The 22017-nt window shown below is 32.5% G+C and overlaps 1 protein-coding gene across 3 annotated transcripts in view; it reads left to right on the top strand.

Annotated features, from left to right (window-relative positions):
* The window catches only part of LOC128187905 (uncharacterized), a 403124-nt gene that overhangs the window by 122273 nt on the left and 258834 nt on the right, over window positions 1–22017 (top strand). For all 3 annotated transcript variants that reach the window (XM_052858589.1, XM_052858588.1, XM_052858587.1), the window contains exon 9: window positions 8847–9099. In XM_052858589.1, coding sequence (XP_052714549.1) covers window positions 8847–9099 — 253 coding nt within the window. The remainder of the gene's footprint in view (window positions 1–8846; window positions 9100–22017) is intronic.

Raw genomic sequence — 22017 nt, forward strand, 5'->3', positions numbered from 1 at the left:
TTTTATTACATTGTTAGTAATACATAAAAAAATTGTCTTTTGTAAATAAATTAAACATAGGTGAACAAAGATTACAGGGCTCATTATAGCAGATATCACCTTTATGAGACCAGCTTTATCATATTAAATTATATGATAATAATATTTAGATATCCTATAAATTAAAAAAATATCTTTCACGATTCATGATTTTTTTTAAATCTTTGATATGTTGTAGCCAGTGATAATAAGATACTTCTATACTTATTTCAAATTCTGCGTGTTGAAAGCAGAAAAGGGTCAATAAATGTCCTGTTCCTGATTCATCAACTCGTGTCAGTACTTTCAGTACTTTGATTCAACATGTTCTGTTGACATTTCAATGATAGACTGGCAATGCCTGCCAGACTGGTAATGCATAATATCATAGGATAGAGACAAGGGTCCAGTATATTTCAATGACGAAGAAATAAGAGTTATTTGCATTATATCGCACACTATCAATTCACGTTTGTGCTCAAAATCCACTCTAAGAGATTCGATGACAGTAAGAGTCTTCTTGCGTCGCAAGCTGGGTTTTTCTAAAAAAAAAAAAAGATTTTACGCATAATATGGAACAAGGTTTTCCCCGTGTAAGTTGTCGAATTCATGGGCGGCGATTGAACAAGAACTACTTTGATTTGTTTCATGTTTTAAACAAGAAAAACTTTAAAAATATATGTTTAAAAAAAGATAAGATTTTTTAACCGTTTCAAATTGGCAATCACGCAAACAAATTAATGCATGCACTATTTTCATATGCACATGAATAATGTAGTGCAACATTTTTGCAGAAACGGCTATGATAACAAGGACTCGCTCGCTTCTCGAGTTGACTCAAAAACAAAAACACGTGATCGATAAACACACGTGTCATCATACCTCTAATATATAGACAGTGCTTTGGAATAAACGCTGATTTATGTCTTTCTGTTTCTTAAGTAATGAACTTAGTAAAGATTAATGATGATGTCTATGTTCACGTGTCAATCTAAAGAATATAAAATATGTACATGTAAAAGAGGATTGGTGGTTGGGTGAGAGAGGGCCACGTCTTACTGCGCGAAGAGAGAGCCATCGAATGGCGCTATATTCTTTGCTCACTTAAAACGAGTAGTCGCACTATTCTAGTTTAAATTCCTGTATAATAGGTAAAATACTATTTTAGAAACCAATCAAAACAAAAATACGTGATCGATAAACATACGTGTCATCATACCTTTAATATATAGACAGTGTTTTGGAATAAACGCTGGATTGTGCCTTTCTGTTTCTCAAGCAATGAACTAAATAAAGATTAATGATGATGTTTAAGTTCACGTGTCAATCTAAAGAATATAAAATATGTACATGTTAAATTGTAAATTTTTATTGAATAAATGGCAGTCGTATTTTATCTGCTAAAATTTTTATAACTTAAGTCCAGCTGATTAAGTATGTTATAATTGTAATTGGGATATTTCCAAATACATTTACAATTCCCTATATTCGGAATTACCATGTCGAAATAACGACAGCAGACACTTTCTTTGATGCTTCGCATCTGTTTACAATAATCCCACAACTACGCGGATATTCCTCTACCACTTTAACAATCCTGCACATATGTTTTCGTCAAGTCAACGAACATACTGTTTGTCATTGGTCTGTGATTTTGCGGAAAGTAAAGGTCAAAAGTTGATGTCAACAGTGTTTCATATTTTCTAATTTGTACGTTTAGAGCAAATATAATATTAAGCTAATATTGATGTTATGTTAATAAAGAAACCAGAATGGATGGTGTGACGTCATAGATCAGAGTTCAAAGACAGTCTTAGCTCATAACAGTAGAAATTTAAATTAAGCAAGCGATATTTCTTGATTTATTCATTTTTTTATTGGTGTCGAGCGAAACTAAAAAGCAATCTAGGGATCGTACGACCGGAAGTTCTTAAGAGCCGAACAATGCATCCTATCAATAAATCTGCGGGAATGAGTGCAAGGTTTTCTTATGTATTTGAAGAACAAATTATGACATACTTCCATTTAGAGCAGAACTAAACGTCAATATAACAAGTTTGGAGTTAAAAAATAGTTGATGTCTTTTATAATGTTCATATTTTATTGTAAACAACATATCTAGGTTTCAGCGGATGAATACACTTGCACCGAGACACATGTGATAGTTAGGTCTTCATACTCAATTTAGTCTGGTCCTGATTTCTAGAAAAGGCTCTAGAAATACGTTTAAACGGCATATAATTATTATTTGGTCCACCATGGTTTTTTTTTTATCATAATTCAAGTATGCTGAGTCGAAAAAAATATGCTGGCCTTCATGAAAATGCCGTTAAGTAGGTAAAAATGGCGATTCAAAATGGCGGACACCCAATCTTCAGTATTTTCTATCAAAGTATCTTCAATGGGAAAAAAAATTACACACACTAATGAATTAGTCTAGCACAGTATTTCAACATATACTATATGTGCCGAGTCTAAGAAAATATGGTGGCCTTCTACAAATGAGGTTAATTAGATCAAATGGCGATTTAAAATGGCGGATAACAAAATTTTGTAAATTCTTCCTATATTTTAAAAAAGGACAAAAAGCGCAAGACAAACAATGAATACTTGGTCCAGCAAAGTTTTTTAATCATAACTTAGATGTGGTTATTCAGTAATAATATGCTGTTTTCGAGAAAATGGCGTGAGTTATCTAAGAAAAAAATTGGCGATTCATAATGGTGAACATCCAGTTTTTATAATTTTTTTCTTTAGTTCCTTAAACGGAGAAAAAGCGAGAAACAAACAATTATAATTCTGTTCATCAAATTTTTAAATCATAAATAAGGCGTGCTAAGTCTGAGGAATTATGCTGGTCTCCACTGAAACGGTGTTTTTATGTCAAAATCGCGGACACACAGATGTCACATTTTTTCCTTACAGTTACTTAAATGGAGAAAAAGGATGAAACCAACAATTATAATTTGGTCTAGCAAAGTTTATCAAGATAACTAAGGCATGCTAAGTCTGAAAAAAATATCCTGGATATGACGAATATTGCTTTAAATAAGTCAATATGGCGTTTAGAAATGGCCAACAGCTAGATTTCATCACTTTCTTTTTAACTTTTTTACAAGGAAAAACATTAGTCCGGTCAAACAAAGTTTTTATTCAAAATTAGGGTAAACTGAGTTTGAAAATATATGCTGCATTTTCGAAAATAGCGTTCTTTAGGTCAAAATGACGTTTCAAAATGGCCAACAGCAAGATTTTATAACTCTTTTTTAAAGCCATTTAGAGGGGTAAAATGTGTAAGTTTTACATTATACAATTATGCACATGACAAATTCGACTTGAACGCTTTGACGAATTATAAGAAAAACCAGTTTCACTTTTTACTAAAAATGTTAATTTTCTCCGCTTTGTCTTATTAAGGCGTATTTTTTATTGAAACATTCTTTGTTTATGCTTTTCAATATCCGAATTGTTCCTAAACCTTTTTGGGTTTTTTTTTAAATTACATTTTATGGACCACTTTCTTCGATCTGCCTTTAAAATAGTTAAGAAGATGTGGCACACTCTGCAAGTTGGTAAAATGCGACAACTATTTTCAAAGTTTTAGAACGGAGAAGTATTTCTGCACTGTAAATTTATATATTGTTGTTAGGCTTTGAAGACATCGAAATCATAAGCTTATCTTGTTAACAGAGGTACAATCGGATTCGTGGGAACCGTGTACGACATTAAGAACTATTCTAGTGTATGTTCGTCTCTTCCTTTTATGCCTTTATAACAAATAAATCTAACTAATATTATATAAATAGTACCTGTTTAGGAGGGTGCCTGTTAAGAGGGTAAAACTATTGTCAACCGACGCGAAGCGGAGGTTGACAATGGTTTTCGAGGGTTGTCAATTTCAACTCCTACCCTCCTAAACAGGCACTATTTATTTTATTATACTGAATGTCTTAATTCTACAGAAAACTTTTCTACTTTTATATATAAATGACGTGATGTCTTTGGCGAACCGTACGTGCATAGTTTACGCGCATGTAACAATTCGTTGTGTTACCCGTTGCTAAGTGTGTTGCTAACGCTGAGGGTAATAGAACGGATTATCAACTGCGTCCAAACCAATCAGATTTCAGTATTTAACATGAACGTATAATAAATTAATATATGTACTGGAAAAGCTCGAGATTAAAATGAGCCCGAAATCAACATATCGTCCAACTTTATAAATAGCAATCAGTATGCACAATATGTTTTGGGCAACCCTAAGAATTTTACTCTTTTTAACATTATTACGGACAATTTATACTTTGTATAAGTAATCAAACTGCCTATGTCCTCGTTAAGGATAAAACAACCTCTTGCAAAATTGTCAACATGTGTTTGGCCCAAATGTGCTGATGAAAATATAGAAGTACGTAAAAAGCAATGCATGTCCTTATTCAGAGGAAAAGCTGAGGCTTTTTTATACCAGACCATGGCAGTGTCAATTTGCAACATATCCTCAGAGCTAAGCTTGCTGATGGATGTTCTAACCTCTTTAAAGACGCTAAACATCCCGTTGTAGAGAAAATGTTCCTCTTTTCTAGAAATTCGAATTAGCACTTGGTTCATTTAATTCACTGATATGGAGTGACAAACCTGCTTATTTCTACAGCATATCGAGAAAATCGACATATTGAATGTACAGAAACAAGTAAGAGAATGGGAAATAACTGAACACAAAATCAAAGAATTCGAGAAGTTCTTCAGTTGTATGTTTAACCAAGACACATTTGCCCACTGACACGATTCAATTTCCTTTATTCTTAAAATCAAATAGCCCGAGAATATGCCCCAACTTAGGATATGCCTTACGTTGCTTATGAAACAAACACACACCAAGGTAATGATAGGGAGACAGGCATATATATAAGAAATGCCTATATTGCCATGCCAAGCCGAAATGAGATAAAACAATTAAGTGATGGTTGTTTGCTATTGGAAATAATGACCTACGATCTTAAACCTTGAGCTTTCATAGATTTGATAACTTGCAACTGCCCCACAGGTTGTAGAATTTTTATGTATGAATGTAACATGCCAGCTTGCAGTGTATAGACATTTGCAAATTTCAAATCACAAACTCATTATTCAAATAAAAAGATTGTGTAAATAACGTATATATATTGTAGCTTGATAAGGGAAAACAGAGGAAAAATTGCACTTTTTTAAGAAGGCTGGATGGTCAACAAATTAACAATAAGATCTACCTTGAATTCTCAGACATGATTTGTTTAGCTTTAACAATTTATATAGTAAAGAAAACATCCGTATATTTTACCTTTTAAATTTGGGCATTTTCTATATTTTAAAAATTTATATAGAGCTCTTCTTCTAAAGGAGATCAATACAGTCAAAAAATGGGCATGACCATCAAGCCCTCTTAATAAAAAGCTGGTAGATTTTTGCTATTGGTAAAAGTATTCAAATTTGATTGTTAGTTACATTATCAGTATTGAAATTATGATACTCAAAAAATTTTCCCGTTTAAGAGGTCTTTAGATAGATTAATGAAATTTGGCTATACACCAATTTGAAATGCCATTTTGACAAAATAAACGTCATTTTCCTGAAGACCAACACATTTTCTTAGACTTGGCACAGCTTTATTATGATAAAAATGTTTGCTCGACCAATTTATAATTTTGTATGTTTTTCCCCATTAAAGTGACTGTTAGAGGGAATAATGAAAGCTGGCTGTCCACCATTTTTACCAGTTTACCGCCATCTTCTAAAAATAAGCATATTTTGTTGGACTCAGCACACCTGAGATATGATAAAATATTATGCTGAACCAAATTATAATCGTTTGTTTCCTCAATGTTTTAGACTTCAAAAGAGAATTATAAGTTTTTGCTGTCGATCGACCATTTTGACGGCCCTTTTGACCCAATTAGCGCCATTTTGTCATAGCCAGTATATTTTTCAGACTAAGCACGCCTTATATATGCAAAACAAGAGAAAAGCTGTCAATGTGACAGCAAACCGGGTTTTCTTTTATTTGAACTGTATCCATAATTCATGTCAACCCTGAATTGATAAACACTACCAACCGTATCGAGTGAAATGAAGTACCCTGTATGCAATATTTTGTCAAAAAATGACTAAGTTCAAAAGCTGGTATTTTTTCATAAATTATCAGAAATCAAAATCCTAGCAATATGCACACCTCTGATATATGTACAAATGATCTGCAAAAGAACAACTTCCTATCTTGAAAACTGTAGGAGGAGTTATCCGTACAATGAGGGTACCCTATATGCAATACTGTAAACGTATAATATTTGGCGTGTACGATATTTGGTAGAAATTAGTTTTTGAACAAGTTGGCAATGATTTGAATTAGCTTATTCCTAAATGTGACTATTCTTGAACATATATGCATGGCATTTAGCGATGTACTTGATTTAGCGGAAGCCGCACACCACCAAAAGCGCTAAATAGAATAAACAGCTAAATGAAGTACGTTTACAGTTTTTTGTCAAAAAATGACTAAGTTCAAAAGCTGGTATTTTTTTCAATAACTAACAGAAATCAAAATCCTAGCAATTTGCACACCTCTGATATATGTACAAATGATCTGCAAAATAACAACTTCCTATCTTAAAAACTTTAGGAGGATTTATCCGTACAATTGAGGGTACCCTTTTGGCAGCTGCCCGCCCGCCATTTTCACCATTTTAATAACCGGATTTTTCCGTTGGAAAACCCGGTTAAAAACTTTGCTGAGCGGAATTGTTATTGCTTCTCTCCTGCGGTTTCCCTATTTGAAAAGCGGTTACGAAAAAATCACGAAATCGGGGTATCTGCCACTTTGAATCGCAATGTTGACCTTATTAAAGCATTTTGGGGAAAACAAACATATGTTTTCATACTAAGCACACTTTATGTATGATGAAATACTATGCTGAATCAACTCATTATTGTTTGTCAATAATGAAAAGACTTTAAGAGAAAATTATGAAGTTTGGTTGTCCGCCATTTTGACCTACTAAACGCCATTTTCATGAAGGCCAGTATATTTTTTCGGACTCAGCACACTTTATTTATGATAAAAAAAACCATAATTATTGGCCGTCAAAAGTTTTTTTTTCGACTAAATCGGACCAGACTAATTTGTTTATTAAATATACTTGCCTGCAAAAAGATTATTTTGTATCCATATCGAATGGTGACGATGCACAAATCTTTATTCTTTTAGAAACAAAACTTCCTGCACAGAGCGATAAGTATATTTACAACGCAAAGTAACTTTAAACCAACTACTTTCAATTTGTGAATGTAAACAACGAGAACGAGTGGTTTTTTTTTATATCTGCGCCTGATCTTTTCAGTCCGTGTTTTTATCAGCAATAAACAATATATATAGAATTAAATACAATCATACTTTTAATACTAATTAATTCTATCTGAATAGAGGAAAAAATATTTACAATTTTTTTAACTCTAAGAATATTTCTATAACACATTTAGAAATTAGATGAGTCAATTTGTAATGAATTGAAATTAAATTAATTATGTGATAAAACCATAATTTCTATTTATTTGAAAGTAGTCGACTAATGTATATGTATGGAATAATTTTTCTTAAAAAAAAAAATCACACTGAATTTGGATATTTTTATTATTCTGATTGACTGCATAAAAAATGACCGCCCAACTCAATTTTTATAAAAATTAATCTCCATCAAAACAGTAAGAACAGTTGGTCTCATGTTAATGTACATACATTTCTTAAGAGTTACACAATCATAATTTGTTTTAAGGATGTTTTAATCAATAGTACCTACGTGTACGTACGTGTGATCAATGGAGGAATACCATAAATAACACAAATAAAACAAAATAATATAATATGAATTAATGCTAAGTGGATATCATTTTTACTTTTTTAAAAAAATGTTCAGGTTTGTACTCTTCAAGTACATTTCAACTCGACGCCATTATGGCCCTTTAGGTCTTTGATTTATTTTATTGAAAATAAATTGCGATCTACAATCCCAATGGATGTTGATTAATTGATTTATTGTACAACATAGAAGAAAAATAGAAAAAAAAATAGAAAAAAAATATATGAAATTCCCTTCCCCTTAAAAACTTAGTAAAATTGAGGAATTCGATTACAAAAAACTTAAACAGTTAGAAGCAGAATTAGATTCTATTTATGATAAACAATCAAAAGGAGCACATATTAGATCTAAAGCAAAATGGATAGAAAATGGCGAAAAAAAACCACATCATATTTTCTAAATTCAGAAAAGTAACACCAATCATCAAACGTAAAAATGGAACTTTTGACTTCAAACAATGAAAAAATTCATAATACAAATACAATTAGGAGGGAAATGTTTAAATTTTACCAGAGCTTATACGCAATTAAAAACATTGATTATAAAATAATTGATGATTATTATACATTGTAAAAAATTATATTGTATCATATGATACAAAGTCATATTATGTTAAATATGACACAATATTGCACAATACAATATCATATTATACAAAATAATATCGTATGTTACAGTTTTGTGATGTATTTTGGATATGATATTGTATCATATAATTCTATATTGTATCATATATTATATATTATGATATTGTATTATGTGATCAAATACAATAATGTATAACACGATACAATGTCATATCAAATGTTACAATATCATATTGCATCATTATTTAGAACTCTCTTTCAAGGGGTTCGTAACTTCTTATAATGATTTTTTGGTCACACATTACAGAGGTTTTATTGTTATTGAATTTTAGGAGATTTTTACTTTCCTATATAGACATCATGGTCACAGTATCCTGCAAATCGCAATGACCACATCAATGGAACCCAGATCAAAATCCGGGGTATGGAGGGCGTTGCGGCTGAGTCTTGGTATGATGCACAGCTCAAACACTTAAAAACACCGACTGTTTTTCATGGCTACAACAGCGACCCTTCCTATTTCCCATACTGGTGTTCCGAGTCGTACACATACGTCACCAGCATGCTGGCGATGTCCACCTTCAACAACATTGCTGACAACACTGACGGTACCACTAATGTACATGCATCTGTCTAGAACATGCCTACATTCATTCCATTGAATATCATGTTTTTCACACAGGAACTTGACTTATCTATCTTTACTAAGAAATGTGACAAAATAATGAATCATTAAAAATCCACTGAGTATTTCTCCCCTTTTTCTCGAAAAAATCTTATAGTCTTTTAAATAGTTATGAAAAGACTGTATCATTTTCTATTTTCATGTATTTTAAACCAATTTGTCGGCATTTTAATATAAGCTTTCTTTTTACTTATTAAAAAGTTTTCAAATGCTCTGTTTAGCTCATTATATCTTAAAGGTTTTTTTTATGATAACTGTAATAATCAAAGTACTGAAGTACTGACGGGAGTTGATTTTATCGATTATCATTTATTTTAAAATTAACTTATCTTGCATGGCAATTAGTTTCTACTCTGTATTTGAATTACACTTTTTTATTAGCTCACCTGAACTGAAAGCTCAAGTGAGCTATTCTGATCACATTTTGTCCGTCGTCCGTCTGTCCGTCCGTCCGTCCGTCTGTCCGTCTGTAAACATTTCACATTTTGAACTTCTTCTCTAAAACCACTTAACCAAATTCAACCAAATTTGGCCCAAAGCATTAATATGGAAAGATGACTATAAATTGCAGAAATGAATGAAACATTTTCATTGAAAGCGGAGAAAATCTCAAAACTGTAAAAAAAAAAAAAAAAAAAAAGGGGGTGCATTTTAAAAAAATCTTCTTCTCAAGAACTACTGAGGCAAATTCAACGTAATTTAGCATGAATAATCCTTATGGGAAGGAAAATATAAATTGCAAAAATTAAGTGCTAATTCTGTTTCAAATCTGAATTATTACGAAAATAATAATAAAGGAAAGGCGTGTTTCAATCATTTTAATAGCTTCGGGCTCGGCATCCGGTAAAATGGGAAGGCAAGACTTGACCTGGGCAAAACAAAAGATTGGCAGTTATTAATCTGCTAATCTCATGAAAATTTCAGGACATTTGATGGACCAGTATATTTGTATTCGCTGTAAATATTGCTGCAAAATAATGTGTATTTGGAATTGACGAATTGACGGCCCGAGTTTGCATTCCCAATTTACCAAGACTCGTATTCCATAATTCTAAAACGAGCCATGACACTATATGATAAACGGGTCGATCTGACAATGATGAATTTGTTTGTCGTGCAACAGTTTGTGTACGAAGGGAATCTTTGAAACATGCAAAATTCATTGGTGCCGATTTTGTGAAGTAAATTGAGGCTAAATATTTCAATGCGTTGACAGTTTTCACATATGACGGTGGTATAAGCTTGTGATTTTGGTTTCGTTTTCATTTATGCTTAGCGTTAACCTGGGAACTGTCGCTTGTATTTCCTGATTTTTACGTATCAAATCAAACAGAGACTTTGGTAAATCAAACAGTTTACTGTTTACCTGCGCAAATTAAGCAACATCTGTTGTATTAAGAAAGAACTAAAATTCAATTCATTCAGGCTATCGGTAATTCGGTATCATCTTTTGCGTAATGGTAGAATAATGCAATATCTTTTGTTGAGATGCTCGGCATTTTCTCGAGTTTATTCAGTTGAGATAGAGTTTAATATCGCTGACGGAAATATGTAGGTATATACATGTATATGATTCATTTTGAAAAATAAATTGTGTTCTTTATTTGTTATAGTGCATGTTTCTTGTGTTTAATCGTTTACAATTTCTATTTACTTACCATATTTGAGTGTTAAGGTATCCGATCCATAATAGCCTCGGATTCAATGAATCTGGGTGCATAACAGATATGTATGGGCCTAATACTCAATATTTTTGGACATAATTTTCCTATTTAAGTATCAATATGTAGGAGTGGAATGCGTCCCAATTAATGACCTTTTCCTTTTTTTGAAGAGTTGCCCCCTTTGTTTTTATTCTATAAAAATTAATTCTAAAAAAATCTACACGGTATAAAATTAATTTTCAATAGTTTTTGTGATCCTTATGATAAAATACATCTTTCCACCAAAGCATTTTTTGATATTCCTAGTAATTCCTTTTTTATTTTAAAAATTGTGCTCGTCTCCATAGACCTTAATGCAATCTTAATTAATCAATTACTCCTTAGTTAATAATATTTTTGAAAATTTCTCTCGGTGAATCTTTTTCTACTCTTAAATGCTTTAAATAAATATCAAAGTATTAAATATATGATGGATATTCAAGGTTGGAAAAATTTGGTCCTAATATGGATCGGATACCTTAAGTTTCGAATTATAAGCAAGATACAGAGATTTGCTCACAATTCTATGTTTGTACACAGATCTGAGGCCATTCATTTTTTTCCATTTTAAATGCCAAATAGGAAAGACCAAGTTAAAAATCTTAAGCTGCATGAATGTAATAAACTCATGTGAACAAAATATGACTCAAACCTAGCAGAATTTTGAGCTCATCTTGCTTATAATTCTACAATTGACGCTGAAATTTTGGTTCATCATTAGAAATTCTATATGAATAAGAGTATGTTAAATACTTGTACACAAAAAAAATAAAGAATGATATGCTGTATATAAGTACTCTCTGGGGCCCCCTCTTTATACAATGAATAATGTGAAATGTGAGTAAATAAAAACGACATCGTTAAAACAGTTTCCATAATTCTGACACATTTCTGTTGCGGGGATAAAAGATTTATCGCTATTCCTAAGAAAATATTACAGCGGAAAATTATCCTGGTTTGTAGCAATTTGTTATTTTTGAATAAAAATGAAAATAATGGGTAACATTGATTTTTATAGCTCTTCAACATGTCACGTGACAACATTTTTCATTCCAGTGTATTCATCAATCAAGTGTGAGTAAAGTTATAAAAGTCACGAGTTTACGCGAAGTAAACAAGAGTAAATTAGAGTGATGTGCCTGTCAATACGGTAACATTGATTTTTATAGCTCTTCAACATGTCACGTGACAACATTTTTCATTCCAGTGTATTCATCAATCAAGTGTGAGTAAAGTTATAAAAGTCACGAGTTTACGCGAAGTAAACAAGAGTCATTTAATTATAATGGAGAAGACAAATTAAGTGTTGAATATATTTAATCTGAGAAATTGAGCGCATTGAGGTGCAATTTTCTTCTTCACATATATACATGTAGGATTTTTTAAATAAAATACAATAACTATTAAATTTTAAAAAAAATACAATAACTAGTAAGTAGTTGAGGAAGAAAATGTACCTATATGCTCTCATATATTTTGATCGCTTTATTAAGTGGGGGTGGGCATAACGAAAATACAGGGAATTAGAAGTTATATAACAGTGTATTCCTACCAAATATTTAGTTCTATATCTTGCGTAGGATTTTCTTATTCTGTGTAAAAACAGTATTTCATGAAGGTACAATGTCAAAGATTACGTGTATGCAAAAATAAGTGTAAAATTCGAATACTTTACAATATTTATTTTTTTTGTTATTCTACCGAGGGTCATATGGCACAATATCTTTTGAACGCCCATTGTTGCTCAGGTGAGCGATGTGGCCCCTTGGGCCTCTTGTTATATGCATTTTTATATGAATTTTTAGACTTTTCCGACAAGAATTTCTTAATGAATCATGTTGTGTAATATTTAAAGATAGATTTCAAACTATGTATTAGTAATCGAAACAATTCTAAGAATCGTATGGATCCAGGCACTATTGATATCGAACTCTAGTCTCGTTCAACCAGACGCTCGGCTGTCTTCGTTAACATCCGACAAGCAAGATAGCCTCTCTGCTTGTCGGAGATTTACGGAGACAGCCGAGCGTCTGATTGAACGAGACTTTAGCGTAGGAAAACATGAGACTACAAAAATATCTAAATTGTTCGTATTATATAAAAGCTGAATATTTTCAAAGTGTTTATAGACAAGTTTCCTTGAAAAACAATGCTTCAGTGTATATTACATCGAACTTCTATTTTCTATTATTTTCAAGAACTAAGTCATAACAGCGGTGATGATTTGTGCTTAGGTTTATACACTATTTCACTTTCTGTTTGCCAGAGTAACTGCATAGGAGAGTTGATTAAAATCAGCTCCCAAAAATCGTTCATTTGGTGTCTTGTTTTATACTTTTGACGTTGACATTACGTGGATTTTTTCGTAAACGATATCTGATATATGTTCAAATGATCTGCAAAAGAACAACTTCCTATCTTGAAAACTGTAGGAGGAGTTATCCGTACAGTGAGGGTACCCTATATGCAATATTTTGCCAAATTATGACTAAATTAAAAAGCTAGTATTTTTTTCATAATTAACAGAAATCAAAATCCTAGCAATATGCACACCTGTGATATATTTAACTTTCAGCTGCAAAAGAACAACTTCCTATTTTAAATCTGTAGGAAGAGTTGTCCGAAGAGTACCCTTTTGGCAGCCGCCCGCCCGCCATTTTCACCATTTCAATAACCGGATCTTTCGGTTGGAAAACCCGGTTAATTAAATGATACATGAAAACGAGTATGGGTGGTTGGGTGGGAGAGGGCCACGTCTTACTGCGCAAAGAGAGAGCCTTCGAATGGCGCTAATTTTTTTACTCACTTAAAACGAAAAGTCGCACTATTCTAATTTAAATTCCTGTATAACAGGTAAAATACCTATTTTAGAAACCAATCAAATTTGGATACCAGTATAAATATAAAATGAAAGGCCTGAAGGGCATAAGAGTCGACTCGCTGTGAACATGTTGCCAATATTTTGATGTATTTGTTTTTATTATATTGTTAGTAATACATAACAAAATGTCTTTTGTAAATAAATTAAACAGGTGAACAAAGATTACAGGGCTCATTATAGCAGACATCACCTTTATGAGACCAGCTTTATCATCTTAAATTATATGATAATATTTAGATATCCTATAAATTAAAAAAAAATATATTTCACGATTCATGAATGTTTTAAATCTTTGATATGTTGTAGCCAGTGATAATAAGATATTTCTATACTTAATTCATGCTTATTTCAAATTCTGCGTATTGAAAGCAGAAAAGGGCCGCCAATAAATGTCCTGTTCCTGAATCATCAACTCGTGTCAGTACTTTCAGTACTTTGATTCAACACGTTCTGTTGACATTTCAATGATAGACTGGCAATGCCTGCCAGACTGGTTATGCATAATATCGTAGGATAGAGACACAAGTCCAGTATATTTCAATGACGAAGAAAAAAGAGTTATTTGCATTATATCGCACATTATCAATTCACGTTTGTGCTCAAAATCCACTCTAAGAGATCCGATGACAGTAAGGGACTTCTCGCTTCGCAAGCTGCTTAATATGGAACAAGGTTTTCCCCGTGTAAGTTGTCGAATTCATGGGCGGCGATTGAACAAGAACTACTTTGATTTGTTTTATTTTTTTAAACAAGAAAAACTTAAAAAAATATATGTGTAAAAAAAGACTTTCTTACCGTTTCAAATTGGCAATCACGCAAACAAAAGAGGTTAATGCATGCACTATTTTCATATGCGCATGAATAATGTAGTGCAACATTTTTGCAGAAACGGCTATAATAACAAGGACTCGCTCGCTTCTCGAGCCGACTCAAAAACAAAAACACGTGATCGATAAACACACGTGTCATCATACCTCTAATATATAGACAGTGCTTTGGAATAAACGCTGGTTTATGCCTTTCTGTTTCTCAAGTAATGAACTAAATAAAAATTAATGATGATGTCTATGTTCACGTGTCAATCCAAAGAATATAAAATATGTACATGTAAAAGAGGATTCGTGGTTGGTGGGAGAGGGCCACGTCTTACTGCGCGAAGAGAGAGCCATCGAATGGCGCTAAATTCTTTGCTCACTTAAAACGAGAAGTCGCACTATTCTAGTTTAAATTCCTGTATAATAGGTAAAATACCTATTTTAGAAACCAATCAAATTTGGTTACCAGTATAAATATAGAAAAACAAAAACACGAGATCGATAAACATACGTGTCATCAATCTCTACCCAGAGTTAGCGTTCCTGCTTCGCTCCACTTATACCTCTGTTAACGTCTAAAAAGTAGTGCAACGAAAACATTGGTAATGGAGTATTACTCCGAGAAATAGTTCTTTGTTTGTTACCGTGATTTACCAATAAAAATCTTTTTATTTCAATATTTTTAGCGAGCCTTTAACATCGAAATGTAGACTGAATACATTTAAAACTATAATTTATAATATAATGATTGAGAATTGGTTTTGCCAAGAATCTTGGCATTTAGACGTTAACAGAGGTGTTGTAGCGCAGCGTAATACGCCCTCTGGTGAGAGATTGACGTGTCATCATACCTTTAATATATAGACAGTGTTTTGGAATAAACGCTGGATAATGCCTTTCTGTATCTCAAGCAATGAACTAAATAAAGATTAATGATGATGTTTATGTTCACGTGTCAATCTAAAGAATATAAAATATGTACATGTTAAATTGTAAATTTTTATTGAATAAATAGCAGTCGTATTTTATCTGCTAAAATTTTTATAACGCAAGTCCAGCTGATTAAGTATGTTATAATTGTAATCGGGATATTTCCAAATACATTTACAATTCCCTATATTCGGAATTACCATGTCGAAATAACGACAGCAGACACTTTCTTTGATGCTTTGCATCTGCTTACAATATTCCAACAACTACGCGGATATTCCTCTACCATTATGACAATCCTGCACAAATGTTTTCGTCAAGTCAACGAATATGCTGTTTGTCATTGGTCTGTGATTTAGCGGAAAGAAAAGGGCAAAAGTTGATGTCAACATTGTTTCATATTTTCCAATTTGTACGTTTAGAGCAAATATAATAATTAGCTAATATTGATGTTATGTTGATAAACAAACCAGAATGGATGGTGTGACGTCATTGACCAGAATTCAATGACAGCCCTCATAACAGTAGAAATCTAAATTAAGCAAGCGATATTTCTTGATTTATTCATTTTTTTAATGGCGTCGAGCGAAACTCAAAAGCAATCTAGGGATCGTACGACCGGAAGTTCTTAAGAGCCGAACAACGCATGCTATCAATAAATCTGCGGGAATGAGTACAATGTTTTCTTATGTATTTGAAGAATAAATGATGACATACTTCCATTTAGAGCAGAACTAAACGCCAATATAACAAATTTGCAGATAAGAAAAGTTGATGTCTTTTATAATGTTCATATTTTATTGTAAACAACATGTCTGGGTCTCAGCGGATGAATACACTTGCACCGAGACACATGTGATAGTTAGGTCTTCATACTCAATTTAGTCTGGTCCTGATTTCTAGAAAAGGCTCTAGAAATACGGTACGTTTAAACGGCAAATAATTATTATTTGGTCCACCATGGTTTTTTATCATAATTAAAGTATGCTGAGTCGAAAAAAAATATGCTGGCCTTCATGAAAATGGCGTTAAGAAGGTCAACATGGCAATTCAAAATGGCAGACACCCAATCTTCAGTATTTTCATAGATACAATCTTTAAAATCTTTGAACATTTGAACAGGATATATAGCAAAAGTCCAATGAAAATTTACCCGTATTTGTATTATTATTTCTGAGTTCATTCGTGCAGAGGTGATGTTGTGGAAAAATAAACTAAAGATCCCGTTAGTGTGAATGTATTGCGCAAGAGCATGATGGTAAAATCCAAAAAATCCAGGTGATTTCCGGGATTTATTAAGGAATTTTCGTTGATTATTAATTAGCGAAGCTTAACTGAGAAAAAAAAAATAACAAGTTGGTAATCTTCAAGTACCAATGATGTTTAAAATTTATAAAACAAAAGACAGTATTCTTTTAAATTCTCGGTATTAAAGACCAAAACTTCGAGTCTATCATTTTAATATAGTAGTATAGATAAGGTAGTGTACCCGACCTGTTCAACACTGTTGACATTTATTATTGAAACAGAACTTTGCCTTAAAGGTATAAGTGGCGTATTTAAAGTAAAAAATTTTGACATGAGTTTGAGTAAAAATATACATCATGCTAATTATACTAGTAATTAGACGTTTCACAAACTCTAGGCCATAAAACATGTTCTCTTTAGTAATTTGTCCCTAGACTTTGCTACACGTCTGATTTATAACGGCACTACGCATTAACGCGGGGAACCCCAGCATAGAAGGACAGTTTGTTTACAGATTAGAATCACGTTTTTCATGTCTTAAATTAGATAATTCTTATATCAGATGATACTCTAAGCATTATAATTCCGATATTCATTAATGTAGAACGATAATAATTGTTAATTATGTGTAGTAAAGATGAACCATGATTTTAGCCTCATCGAAGGTAAACGGGGTAGATATCCAACTCCCTGAGGGATGCATGTACTGAGAGTGCTTATTTATTCTTTATTCAAAATTCCTCTAAACGAAAATCCACTTGTGGTTAATAACTAATATTGACATTTTCCAGTGTCTTTGCCTGTGGTAACATTACGTATCGATTTTGTACTATATAACCCATAACTTCAAATGGCGTATAATTGGGGCGCCATCGTGGTTTGCTTATTTATATTTTAATATTTAATCGTACAATGGCTTAAAAGTATATAAATATAAATAATAAGGAATCATTCTTTGAATATTTCTTGGATTTGATCACGCCCTGACCAAATTTATCACCTTATAATACTCAAAGAATGATTCCTTTTTCCTTAAATTAAGTAAAGACACGAAACTCATGGAACACGAACCTGACTAGCAAAACCCATACAACTTCATGATGGAAACTTTTAATTCGGCTTTAATTCCTATTCCATCAATCTACATGGTCTCCGATGACGATCCTCCTTTTGTTCCAATCCTTGTCAGTCTGTCCCTTTTTCTTTCCTTGCCAGATCTGTCAAACTTCATGGTCTATCCCCTCTTTCTCGTCGTCGCCATTGTTGTTGATAGACTGAGATCTATTTCACGTGACCCATTTTAGGCGGGGCTATTCAAATCTGTTGTATTTTTTAGGTTATAGGAGTATAACTTAGGTAGATATTGAGTTCATTCCTGATAATTTAATTTTCTGTAATTTGCTGTGCAAATTGAATCCGTTTTACTTTTAAAAATAATATTAATTTGTTCAAAATTCAAACGTAACGTCAGACGGATTAGTACGTTTTTGACGTTGGTGCATTGTGACGTGTTTTGTGACGTGCAAACCAGATTATACAAATTTTACTAAGTTTTTCTATCCAATCAAACGCCGCGTTACAACCATAAATTAAATTATTTAAGGATATCAGGCATTTTTGAAAAATTATTTCTAGTATGAAAACATGTATATTAATTTCTTTCAAAAAATTCCCCCAAATGAAAATATTTAGAACAGCTGAATAAAAATTGAAATTCATCTTTAATTGATTCAGGATCAAATACGTCATGGGTGTTGGATGCTTAACTACCTTACTTTTGGATAATGACCAGCCATTTTCTTAATTTTTGTTACATAAGAGATATGACAGCAGCGTATTACAGAATCAAAGTACTGAAAATATTGTTAGACGGTGGCTTCGTTTTAATGTTGCATACTACATGTATGATTAATATTGACGTCGAAAATCCGCGGCCAGTATCGCATACATGAACTTATGCTTAACGCTTACATGCACAACTGGTCATGAGTGTCCTACATTGATAATGTATGGAAATCGTAGCTGTAATCTCCATCCACACTTTATAAATGCTATGCCGTCTGTCTGGGAAAACTTATATATTTATCACAGTAGCCTTTGTAGTGTAGAAGTTCGTATCTATTTTTAGGGTCTTCCGTTTTCAACGGAAGACCCTCTTGTTATTCTTCGGTTTCTTTCTATTATTATTATTATTAAGGTCTTCCGTTTCCAACGGAAGACCTTATTGTTTTTCTTCGGTTTTTTTTTCTCATTCTTCTCCTTTTTTTTTCTTACCGATTTTGTGTCAGCGATTACTCGAAAACTGTTTGATCGATTTTAATAAAATTTGCAGATCTTATTGACATTAGTTTAAACTTGATCGGAAATTTTTTTGGTTGATGACGTCATTTCCATTTTTGAAATATCGACGTTTTCTTGATTTTCAGAGTGTCGGCTTGTCCAAGAGAGTTATAAAAAACTATAAAAGATATTAAGTTCAAAATTTCAGGAATGATAGACAAAAGATTGTAGATATGTAATAAGGCATTAATAAATTTCAGGCACAAAAGGCGCTAAAGCTCGGTAGGGCTCAAAAAATGAGATGAAAAAAGCGTTGTGATTTTGCTTGGTTTTCTTAGATTATCTTTTTTCTCACAAATATTTTGTTAAGACATATAGAAGAACAAAAATTTATATTTACAAGATCTTTTGTTTGACTCCTAGAAAAAGGGGCTGGCCCCTCAAATTAAGGACCTAGAACCCTTCAAAGTTTTCACTTTATAACTCAAAAGCGGTTAAGATTTCGATATGGCTGTCGCGGCAAAAGTTGTTCATTATGATCTTATTAATGTCGTTACAATAATATTTTGTTCGGGTATTGCGTAATATGAGTGTAAAAAGCCAGACTTGTTACCATGTATTTGTGTTTTATTTGGCAAATAAACGGGGTATTTGTGCGTATAACTGACATAAAGGGTACCGGTTTACACACGGAAAGTGTTTAAACATTTTAGTTATTTTCTAGTGAAACACATTATGGATAAAAGAACTGTTTCTATGCAATGCATTTGAGTCGCATTTAAAATCTAGCTGTATACCGAACTGTGTATGTTAACAATTACGTATCCGATCCCTTGCCGCAGCCGAGGAAATAGGTCACGAATGGACTAGCGAGCGGTCTGCCGTTATCTAATACACAAGATTTGCGTCTTGCTGTAATGCACACATGGGTTTTTTTTATGTAGCTGCAAACACAAAACTTCCGATTTTAATGATTTTAATAGTAAATAAAAAAGATTATACCTTTACCTAATACCATAGACAGTGTACTAGCATGCATTCGGAAAGTGTTTAAACAGTTTAATTCTTTTCTAGGAAAATATATTATGTGTATAAGAATTGCTTCTATGCAATGTATTTGAGTCGCATTTAATATCTTGCTAGCTGTATTCCGAGCTTCATGTATGTAAACAATTATACGTATCCGATCCTTGCCCGTGGCCGAGAAAATAGGTCGCGGCTGGACAAGCGAGCGGTCTGCCGTTATCCAATACACAAGATATACGCATTGTTGTAATGCACACACGGGTTTATTTATGTAGCTGCAAACACAATGAATTCAGATTTTAACGATATTAAAGAGTAAATAAAAAAAAGACTATATAATTACCTACGAAGTATTGCTGTTTTGCTCTCGTAATTAAAAAAAAAATAGATAGTATGGCTGTCATTGAAAAAAGGCGTTCTTTGTGTTCTTGTCTATGTCATGAAACAGTTTTATTGTTGGAAAATAAAATTCAGTTATCAAACTGCAAACGTTAACAGTTCAAACCCACCACGTTGAGTGTACATTTTCATAACACGGGCCGAGGAGATGCCGCGCTAGTGGACAGCCGATTCACTGTAGGACACATGCTTCTCGTGTTTATACGTTATCACACATTCCAATGCCCATTGATTCGTTGTTATTTTCATTTCCAATTATATTGGTTAACGATGCATCAAACCATTGATTTAAATCATAGTTCGTATAATAAAGGGGGAAAAAAAGCTGCCATCAATGAATATAATACAATTGTACGTTTTACAGTCGTACGATTTGAAATGTAAATAAATTCACTTGTGTCCGTTTGTGACATTTTGCTGTTGAGAATTAAATGCATTACAATACCAATTTCAACAAAATATAGGCGATATTCACATATCTATGATAATGTGATACTTCATTTGGCTAACAAAATATTAGAATTTTTATGAGTTATGAGAGAGAGAGAGAGAGAGAGAGAGAGAGTTAAGCAGGATGTAGTAAGTAAAAGTTGAAATATATTTAAAAAGCGTTCGAGATAAGGCAGCTTAAGAAGTCCAATGTTACATGCTTGCGGTAGGTACGGGCACGATAAAACAAACCATTTTTAAACAAGTTGAGGTTTTATTTACATTCAGGCCGTAAAATAATAAGGGTCACAATATTGGTATAACCTCTTCTCAGTGGTAGTCAGATTCATTAAAAAGCAAACTCAATGCTGATTTTATTCATTTATAAATTAATTTTTTTTGATTCTGAAAGAATATGTGAGTTTTAAAAATGTAATGTACATGTACATTCATTGTAAAAGTTTTGACTGTATTCGGACAGTTGAAGATCGAGTAGCGAACACTAGACTTAGTAGATTAATTGTCTAATACAAATCGAATTGGCTTTAAAATTTGCATATTCAAGCACACTTAAATAGTTTATTCATAAATTATATATAATTATATTAATAAAAACGTCTGTATGCTGTATTATGTATTTGCTGTCTGATTAGGACTGTTCTTCCCCAAAAAGAAGCGCTCGGCGATCGCCTAAAAAACGTTCTGTAAAGTACAACACCTGATTGGAGTACATGCTTATTATATATACAATTTTTTTAAAATGTGTACGTTTAACTAAGCGAAATTGTAGATGTCATGGAGTCAATAGGCAAATCAAATTCGCCAATCAGGCAATATCAGTTATCTAATGCCTATGACTGATAATTTGACAAGGTAAATTAATACATGTAAATATGAGTTTTAAAGCACTCCCTGCTCCCGTGTTAAAAGCTCCCGTTACCTGCATTCTTTTATTAACGATTTTGTGCACACATTTATTCGGAAATGGCTCAAATTTGTTACACGGGCCCGATAAGAAGATGAAAGGATGACCCCTAAAATTTCTTTCCCAAATATTTCAAGAACGGTCTCAAATTTCAAACACTGGTTGAATAACTTATAACTTAATTTGTACAAATTTTATGTGCATG

Source organism: Crassostrea angulata, chromosome 6 (genome assembly GCF_025612915.1).
Source record: "Crassostrea angulata isolate pt1a10 chromosome 6, ASM2561291v2, whole genome shotgun sequence".
Taxonomy (NCBI): domain Eukaryota; kingdom Metazoa; phylum Mollusca; class Bivalvia; order Ostreida; family Ostreidae; genus Magallana; species Magallana angulata.